This window comes from Theobroma cacao, chromosome 4 (genome assembly GCF_000208745.1).
Source record: "Theobroma cacao cultivar B97-61/B2 chromosome 4, Criollo_cocoa_genome_V2, whole genome shotgun sequence".
Classification (NCBI taxonomy): domain Eukaryota; kingdom Viridiplantae; phylum Streptophyta; class Magnoliopsida; order Malvales; family Malvaceae; genus Theobroma; species Theobroma cacao.
Genome location: NC_030853.1, coordinates 51,409 through 61,316, shown reverse-complemented (window position 1 = coordinate 61,316; position 9,908 = coordinate 51,409). Strand labels below are relative to the sequence as shown.

The window sequence follows — 9,908 nt, the reverse complement described above, 5'->3', positions numbered from 1 at the left end:
TAGTGTATAGCAGCATCCCATGGTTACCAAATGATTCAATTGGTTAGATGAAATGATATTAGAACTTGACAGAGTTTGATTGGTCGGCCATGAAGAAAGATAAAAGAAATATAGGTTAACAAAACGCCCATTTGGGTGTAAAGGCAGGGAGTCATCTTCTATTCATTCCACTATGTACAAACTTAAGAATTTACAATATAAATAAAACCTATGTAAACTAGTGATAAGATATATCAAAGTAATAAGATTACAATACCAAGGTAAGCTAAGATAAGGCTAGCTCCATCTATCTCTATGATTTGAATTTAATTATTGAAGCTGAATTCTCTCTAATAATATAAATGTATTGGTTGGTTATATGATTGACATTAAATTGTGGTATGTAAAATAAAAATTAATATAGTAATAAAAAAAGAGAAAATCAATGAAAGGACTTGTCGATTTTAAAATTTTGAGATTTCAAGTTTAATTTTTCATTATAAGTGGATTTAGTTTAATTTTACGTTAAATTTATCTATGTCTAATTATATTCTAACTTCTTAACTAATTTTTTTGTTCAACTTATTTCATTAATTTTTTTCATGTGAGATCTTTTATTGTATTTGTAATTTGTGACTTTATTAGAAAAGCAAAGAATAAAAATTATGAGGAATGACATTTCTTGATAAAGATATTTTAAAAATAACCATTAAAATAAATTTAATTATTTTTAGTCATATTTAGTCATGATTTGATAAAAAATTACCTTTAAACTATTTCAAATAAATTAAACCATTCATCACAATTTCTCTCAATTTGTCTTTTCGGCATCCCACTTTCTCAAATTTTATCGATTTCTCTCTTCGGCATTCGTCTGCTATACTTCCGATTTCTCTCTCGCATTTTCAGATTTATCTTTCTTGTGTTTTCAAGACACTAAGCAATAGTTTTAACCTGCATGGGTGGGTAGCTATTTGAAAAATTCGATTTTTAGGTATTTTACATAAAACTAAAACGGTAGAAATAATCACATGTATGAAATAACTTTTAATTGAATCAATTTGGTACCTAGATACTAATAAACTCAAATTTTTGAAATTTATAAACTTAGGTTTTTAAAGAAATTTTTTTTAGAGGATTTAAAATTTTGGTTTGTAAGTAACAACAATATTTTAAATATTAAAGAGTAACAAAATATTTTTAAATATATCATGCAACAACAATATTTTTTCAATACAGCGTGCAATAATAATATTTTTTTTTCAACATGACGTATAACAACCATTTTTAACCTTGACGTGTAATATATTTTTGTACATGGCATGTAACAACAATATTTTTTTTCAACATGGCGTGTAACAACCTAACCATGACGTGTAACAACCTAACCATAACTCGTCACATGTTTTTGTATATGGCGTGTAACAACCTAACAATAACTTGTCATATATTTTTGTATATAGTGTGTAATAATCTAACAATGACTTGTTACATATTTTGTACATGACGGATAACAACCTAATCATGATATGTAACATATTTTTGTACATGACATATAACATCATAACGTATAATTTTATCTAATTTAACTAAAAATAATTAAAATTATGAAAATAACTATTTTTAAAAATATCTTATTTTTAAGAGTTATTTTTTAAAATACCTCTAAAAAATATATTTGTAAATGAGTCGTTATGGTTGGTGGGGGAAGATAGGTTGATAATATAAATAGTGGGTTTGGTGAGGTAAAAAAGTCAGCAATTCGGATGTCATCTTCTTCTAACAAAGCTGCCCAGTTTTGATTTTTCATCTAAAAACCACATACATTTGAGCAGAAATCAGTTAGGCTTAACACTAAAAGCAATGGCTTTTGAGAAGATCAAGGTCGTCAATCCCATCGTTGAGATGGATGGTATGTCTCTTTCTTTCAGCTTTTCTTTTCCCCCTATCCGCAGATCTCCCTCTCTCTGCTGCTGCTTTCTCTTTCAGATCCAAATGGTTTACTTTGCTTAGAATCAATATTAGCTTTTGCATTGAGATCCGGACTTGTTCTTTGCTTTAACTGTGGTTGATTTTCGATTGGATGCAAAGGTGTTTATCTGATCATTATATTAACATTTCTTTCTTAACTTGATACACTTGGGAAAAAGAAATAAAAACCAAAACTTAAACTGTTTGTGGATGCCAATCTGGACTTGTTTGGAGTCCATAACCTATGGAGATGCTGCTAGTCACTATTACCAATCAAATTAACATCTCATATCTGTTTACAAATTTACAATAATAATAGATCCTGCAACTTAATTTATTTTGAGAAACTTAGGTCATTTCATTTTCTGTAAACCATTTTTCAGTTGAGTTCTAGAATGTGTGTTTAGTAAATGCGAAAAAAAACTTTTTTTTAAATATATATTGAAACAGTTAAAACATGTTTTATTATTTTCATTTTTCTGCTATTGTGAATTTCTATTTTCTCAGAAACCATTTTCATTTGGATCAACCTAAGCTTTGCTTGGTTGGAAGATGGAAATGAGGAATGAAGGACAAAGTTATAATCCAATGGTTAAGCTACAAAGCAGGAAGCTGAAAATGGTTTCCATTCCCATAAAAAGCAAAGCCTTTCCAAATCTAAAAGGCCAAAAATGGAAAAGAGGACTGTTTTCAAATCAAAGCCAAGAACATCCTTTTCACTATGTGTGTGCTAGGCAGTCCTTTCTTAATAAGCTGTTTATTCGATTATGTTGATTGTTTTGTGATGTTTTTAATGAGCTCTTATGCAGTAGGCAGGGCTCAGGAGATCTTTCATTAATATATAACTAACAAATTGGCTAAAGCATGCTATTGTACTGGCACTGCATGGCTTGTCATGAAAAGTTTAATCTAGGGAAAAGAATAATTTCTTGACATTGGATTGAGCATGTTGTAGAAAACCTGTTAGCAAACTACATATATGCATATATATGGCGAGGTATAATGATTGAGTTTTTGTTGAAGAGGGAAGATATCTTTGAGTTTTATAAATTTTATGAGAAGAATACCACAAGGCATACCTTAAGCGTTTTAAGGCTTTGACAATGTTGTACATTATACCTTGCAGTTACTTTGTGTTGGTTCTGTTGAATTGGCATAATCACTATTAGAAATTCTTTGGTCACTGAACGTTCTTATATTTCTCCTCCTGATCCCATGTGCTTGTTCATTTCTGTCCCACAGGAGATGAAATGACCAGAGTTATTTGGAAATCTATCAAGGATAAGGTGATTCATTGATCTGTGTGTGATGCTGTGTATATAATATTTGTCAAAAGATTTAAAGATAGTTTTTGTGAACTTAACATCCTTTGATTTTCTGCAGCTCATTTTTCCCTTTCTGGAGTTGGACATTAAGTACTTTGACCTTGGCCTTCCATATCGTGATGCTACTGATGACAAAGTTACAGTTGAAAGTGCAGAAGCTACTCTTAAGTATGTTTTTGTTATTTCTTTCTAAAATTCCTACATAATGATAATATCTCTTTGGACTAATATTTAGTCAATGCTGTTGTTCCTACTGGTAACTTAATTGGGTCCATGTACTTGCATTTTGTTATCAGAGTTTTGTTCTCCTGCTGATCCCTAGTACTTTTGGTTCTTATTTTAGGTACAATGTAGCCATCAAGTGTGCTACTATTACTCCAGGTATACATCGTTGAACTATTCTGAATTTCTTACTGGAAAGAAGCAAGCATTCACTTGTTGAATTAGTGAAATTTGGATTCTTACTGGATGGTGATATTCATTAAAGCTTGAAATTGGGCAAGTTCTTACAATATGGTGTTGGTGATTGCCAGATGAAGCTCGTGTTAAGGAGTTTAACTTAAAGCAAATGTGGAAGAGTCCCAATGGGACGATTAGGAACATTTTGAACGGTTAGCGTTAATGCATTCATATCTTCACTGAAAAATTTTCCTATTATTTTGTGTTGGTTCAATAACTAGCTATTTTGGTTGGCATAAACTTTCAGGTACTGTCTTTAGAGAACCAATTATTTGCAAAAATGTCCCGCGATTGGTCCCAGGTCTCTAATTTTTTTTGATGTTGAAGTTCTATATGTTTTATTATTATTATTTTTTTACATTTATATGAAGTGACACTGACTTCTTGTCTCATCAGGTTGGACGAAGCCTATATGCATTGGAAGGCATGCTTTTGGTGATCAATATCGAGCAACTGATGCTGTCATTAAAGGACCTGGGAAACTAAAACTTGTTTTTGGTAAATCTTTTCTTTGCTTGATGATTCCTAAGATTCCGTTGCCATTTTACAATTTGTATTTTCTAATTTTCAGCACAACTTCGTTCATAAATAACTGGCTTATTGATTCTGTTGTTTGCAGTGCCAGAGGGACAAGATGAGAAGACAGAGTGGGAAGTTTTCAACTTCACTGGTGATGGAGGAGTTTCATTGGCCATGTATAACACAGATGAGGTCTGAATCTATAAATCTTTTGACGGTCTTGTTGAAGCCAAATTTGCTTGTTCTAGTTGTGGCTGATTTGTTTTGTTTTACATTTGACTGGGGATGCAGTCCATACGTGCTTTTGCTGAGGCTTCTATGAACACTGCTTATCAGAAAAAGTGGCCCCTTTATCTTAGTACCAAAAATACTATTCTTAAGAAGTATGATGGAAGGTATGCAGATTGCTTAATTAGTCTTATTCACTTCTTTTTCAATTTTGACTCCTATAAACATGTTTGTTTATTCAATGAAGATTTAAGGACATATTTCAAGAGGTTTATGAGGCTAAGTGGAAATCAAAATATGAGGCTGCTGGGATATGGTGAGTAGGGATCTATTTTATTTAAATGACCTTATTATTGCTTATATTTATGTTAAATATTGATTTAGATGATTTAATTGAAGGTATGAACACCGTCTCATTGATGATATGGTGGCATATGCTGTCAAGAGTGAAGGAGGTTATGTGTGGGCATGCAAGAACTATGATGGTGATGTCCAAAGTGATTTCTTAGCCCAAGGTTTGTGCTACAAACTAGTAGTAGGCAAAGAAATGTTCCCCCTTTCAACCCCAGTTTGATGAAGTTTGCAGCCATAAAGGCTCTGAGATTTGTTATGCATTATTCTTATTGCATGTAATCCATATTGGCCTGGTAACTAAACCTAAATTGCTTTTTGTAGGGTTTGGATCTCTTGGATTGATGACATCTGTGCTGGTATATCTCATGTCTACAGTTTCTTTTCTCAACTTTTATCTTCTTATCTGCTGGTGGAAATAATAAGTTTATATTTAAGAAGTTATGGGTGCATTTTATGCAGAGGATAATGAAGAGGATAAGATAAAATAATATAAGGAAGGGAATTGGATTAGATAATATCTCGTATCTTATGTTTTGTGTGTGCAAAGATTGCCAGTAGGTTTGGATAATTTTTATCCTATTCTATATTTGGTGTGTGCAAGATTAAGAGTTTGGTATGATAATTTTTGTTATTGGTCAAAATTACCCCTCATATCTATCATCCTATCCCATACGATTAAAAATATTCGTCCCCTCCACTGTATTGAGTCATCCTCTCCTCTTAAGATAAATACTGAACCTGGGATGACATGCTTTCTGTTTTATCGTAACTGACATCCTATGCACCAAATCTGCCCTACTTAAAAATGAATTGGTTTACATGTCAGGTGTGCCCAGATGGGAAGACAATAGAAGCAGAGGCTGCTCATGGTACGGTTACGCGACATTACAGAGTTCACCAAAAGGGTGGTGAAACCAGCACAAACAGCATAGCATCCATCTTTGCTTGGACACGTGGGCTTGCACACAGGTAGTAATAACACTTGTTTAATTCCTTTTTATGTTGGTATTGAATGAGATTATTTAAATGTTTACCAAAACTACTAAGTGAGAATATTAATTTTGTTGTTTACAGGGCAAAATTGGATGACAATATCAGACTCTTGGAGTTCACTGAGAAACTTGAGGCAGCTTGTATTGGAGCTGTGGAATCTGGGAAGATGACCAAAGATCTTGCACTGATCATTCACGGGTCTAAGTAATTATTTATCAAGCACATTTTATACAGTTTAAATAACAAGAGCTTACAGCATATGGTCAATGAATTTGCAAATGAGTATATACATACATTTGATATGTTTTTGGGCACTCATGTTTGTTGTATGTTCACTTGCATGCATGCATATATGCAATTATACATAATATCATTGTAACATTCATATGAATGATGCAGGCTTGCTAGGGACCAACACCTGAACACTGAGGAGTTCATTGATGCTGTGGCAGAAGAGCTCAGAGCAAGACTTTCTGTTAAAGCATGATTTTAAACATGGTAACTACGTCTAACTCGTCTTGCTACCAAATGACATTTATTTTGCAGTTTCAAAATGTTTCTGTGTATTAAGTCCTGACCAAGTCCTTTGTGCTTGTTTGTTCTTACACCTGAAAGAGATCATTTTATTGTGAAGATAGTCATATTAAATAAACTTATTTATGCTGTGAAATTTAGTTGCAATGAACTCCTTGGCAAGTGTATATTTCCAATAGATGCTGTAACTTTGGTAAATATGGGAACATAGTATCTCTACAGCATGTTTCTTTCTTGTTATATCAGAGGAGAAAAGTGTAGTTCTGGTAGAGCAAGGTGTTGTTGAAATTTCTTCATGCAAGTGTACGTATCATAACAAGTAATATAGAAGTAGAGTGTCGAATACCACAGGAAATTGCACCAATTACTAAAATTGTGACAAACTAATTTTATCCAAGTAATCAAAATTAAAAGATTAATTAAAAGCAAAATTGAACTAACAAACTTAAACTAATAATTAAATGAAAAAATTTACTAGAAAAACAATTGATTAAAAACCTAGATTTATGATATCCCTCAACACTTCATCTGAATCATCTCTCCTTCTAGACTTATTTCAATGGATTGAGTTGCTAACCTAAAATCTAAGCTATTTATAAGTCTTTGTTGAGGTGTCAATAAAAATCTCTTTCAATTAATTTACTATATGCTTATGTAAATTCAATTGAAAATAGATTCATTAAGTTTGTGCTCTAATTTTGGTTACGTACAATATAGAGGAATATGTCTAGCTTATATGCAAATCAAATTGCTTAATCAATTAAGTGAACTTAAACACATGTTATTCCATTCATGACCTAATCTAAACTCTTTTTGTCAAGTTATATTTAGATATCTAAATCAATTTAATTGGTGATCAAGCAATTAGAAACATGAAACATAGAATTGGAATAAACAATTCATATCTACAGAAAATAGATAAAAGAGAAATAAAGTATTCAAATTATATGTTGAGTTCAATTATAATCCTAGAAAAAGTAAATTAGTTCATAATATTAACTAAAAACATTATTCAAAGAAAATTAACTATTAATCTAAGTTAAAGAAAATAAGAGAAATTAAAGTAGAGAGAGAAACTAATAGTTTGAAGCTTTTTAATCTCAATTTTCTCTCGAATTCTCTTACTTTCTTTCTTTGTTTTTGGCTTTTTTTTTTTCCTAAAATAGTTGCTTGTTTTCTCCCTTTCAAAACCTCTGAAAAGGCCCTTTTATACTCTTCAAAAACCCTAGTTTTAAAAATCCTGTAAGTTGTAGTAATTTGGAAACACGATGGGCACCGCAGCACCCTGCTCTCGGGTGAGAGTATGGGAATTTCAACTTACTAGGGCACCTTGGCCTTGCTTTACCAGCGCCACAGCGCTGTGCTCTCTTTCTCATGTATGGGAGTTTGGACATTAAGGGTGCCACAACCTTGACTCTCCAAAGCTGCAGCCTTCATTTTATCTTGCTGCCTTATGCAGAAAACTGCAGTGCTCCGACTTCAACAAGGTGTTTGACCACGATTTGATCAGAATTGGGCAAAGTGATAAACATGAAAGTTGTAGCCCTTCCTTTTAACTTTCCAATTGTTCAAGAACTTCATCAATCAGACTTCTGTAGTGCAAGTTATGTCTAAAATACTGCAGCATGTTCAGTAAAAATCTGTACATAGCCATCTTTGCGCGGTTCACACTCATGACGCTTTATACACTTGAGAACCTTCAAAGCAATGACTAAACCAGAAATGACTCAAATTAGGACTTTTAGCATGAAAATGAGTTAGAATTACTCAATCTAAAGTAGTTCAACATGCATTAAACTTATCAACTAAAAGCATAATAGCTGCTTAAATGTAACTTAAAAGCACAAGGATTTAACTATTTTAACATTTAAAATGTGACAAAATAACTCTATATAAGAGATTTATCACAAGGTGGACTATGACTTTTGTTCATTATTGAAATGTAATTGTTATAGACTGTGACTTTGCTCAGGAGATTAGCTATAAGTTTTAAAGGGGCTTCTTGTCAAAAAGATTTATATATGATTTCAATCCTTGAATTTACTCAGTGCGGTTAATGTTTGCATCACAATCTGTTGCAGGTTCAGATATGCAAGGGTTGAGAGCTCTTGTTGATGCTTTGGGGCTTTTGCAGGGAAATAATAAAAGCGTGAATGTGAGGTGAGAAGGCTGGGGATGGCATTTGATGGACATTATTTGTAAGGCTCTGATTATGCGCTATTTACTGTATGTGGATTTTGTTCAATCTCCCTGGTTGTATCCTTCACTCTGGCTGTGACCAAATGATGAAAGAATTGAGATAATGATCTCACATCATTGAAACTTATCTATTTTCTATCCTTTTGGTAGCAATTATTGAAGTTTGTGTAATGTATGATTAATGGTTTGCATTGCAAAGATAAATAGTTATTTATGAATTAGGTTAAAACAAAATTGGAACTAGCACAAGTGGAAAGACGTTCAGGAGAGGAGAGGACCGAAAAAACAGGGCTTTGTATACGGAACAGAATGAAGAAAGAAGTCAAGGAGAAAAAGGAAAAGGAGACATCAAATTTAAGTAGAGCTTTAAAACTTAACAGATTAATATAGGTAAAGTATCCTAACCGGATTCAAGATGATCAAAAAGTGAAAGATCCAAGTTTCAAGAAGCTCAAATCAAATATAACTCCAATTTGAGATGCTCAAATTGAAATGACTCATGCATTTAAAATGATTTGAAATCGAAATATCTGTGTGATATATCATTTCAAATCAATTAATTTTAAGATTATTTTTAATTTAATATATTGATAATGAAAATTTTTTAACTTCTTGGCAAGTATTAAACTTGCTTTTATTGTTTATACAGTTTAAAAAATGTAACCATTAAGACATAAAATAATAATACTTGATTCTATACGTCTTATATAAATTTTAAAATGAAATGAGACAATTTTATTCAAGCAAACCAAAATCGAATTTGAGATAACTCAATCTCAAAAGGACCTAAATCCACCCATTTGCCTCAAAACCTGCGATGAAAACAAGACCCCACGTATTGATGGCTATAACATGAGCTTTCTTCAAAATCAGTGGAATAGAATCAAGTCTGATGTTATGATCTTTTTTCGGAGTTCTTTGATTTAGGTAAGTTTGATGCTAGAATTATTTCTTCTTTTATTTCTCTTATTCCAAAATAGGCCGACCCTTCAAGTCTTAGTGATTATGGTTTGATGAGCTTGGTTGGAACTTGAAAGGATATATAAGTTGACAGCGAAAGTCCTCACCAATAGGCTTCGTCATGTTGTGGACTCCATCCTTAGTCATAACTAGTTTGCCTTTACTAAAGGTAGGCAAATTCTTGATTGTGCTTTGGTTGCTAATAAAGTTTTGGGTAAGCTTAAAAAAGATGGACATGATGGTGTTTTCTTGAAAGTGGACTTCAATAAGGCATTTGATAGAGTTGATTGAGAATTCTTAGACTTAAGCATGGTTAAAATGGGGTTTGGTCTTCGATGGAGGAATTGGCTCAGTTCTTGCATCTCTTCAACATCAATTTCCTTTCTT

General features: G+C 32.3%; 1 protein-coding gene across 1 annotated transcript; it reads left to right on the top strand.

The window, feature by feature from the left end:
- LOC18600670 (isocitrate dehydrogenase [NADP]) lies at positions 1,730-8,722 on the top strand. Its single transcript, XM_018120076.1, has 16 exons — positions 1,730-1,891; positions 3,193-3,236; positions 3,334-3,443; positions 3,619-3,656; positions 3,809-3,886; positions 3,982-4,035; positions 4,131-4,232; positions 4,354-4,445; positions 4,545-4,648; positions 4,729-4,797; positions 4,881-4,996; positions 5,157-5,191; positions 5,662-5,804; positions 5,910-6,032; positions 6,228-6,326; positions 8,444-8,722. The coding sequence occupies exons 1-15, from the start codon at positions 1,843-1,845 to the stop codon at positions 6,313-6,315; spliced, it is 1,245 nt and encodes a 414-aa protein (XP_017975565.1). The 5' UTR covers positions 1,730-1,842; the 3' UTR covers positions 6,316-6,326; positions 8,444-8,722.

Excerpts from the sequence above, each read along its gene's own strand:
- LOC18600670 (XM_018120076.1), top strand. The coding sequence starts at position 1,843 with ATGGCTTTTGAGAAGATCAAGGTCGTCAATCCCATCGTTGAGATGGAT. Across the intron at positions 4,446-4,544 it reads CCATGTATAACACAGATGAG|TCCATACGTGCTTTTGCTGA; the intron begins GTCTGAATCTAT and ends CTGGGGATGCAG. Across the intron at positions 4,997-5,156 it reads AAGTGATTTCTTAGCCCAAG|GGTTTGGATCTCTTGGATTG; the intron begins GTTTGTGCTACA and ends TGCTTTTTGTAG.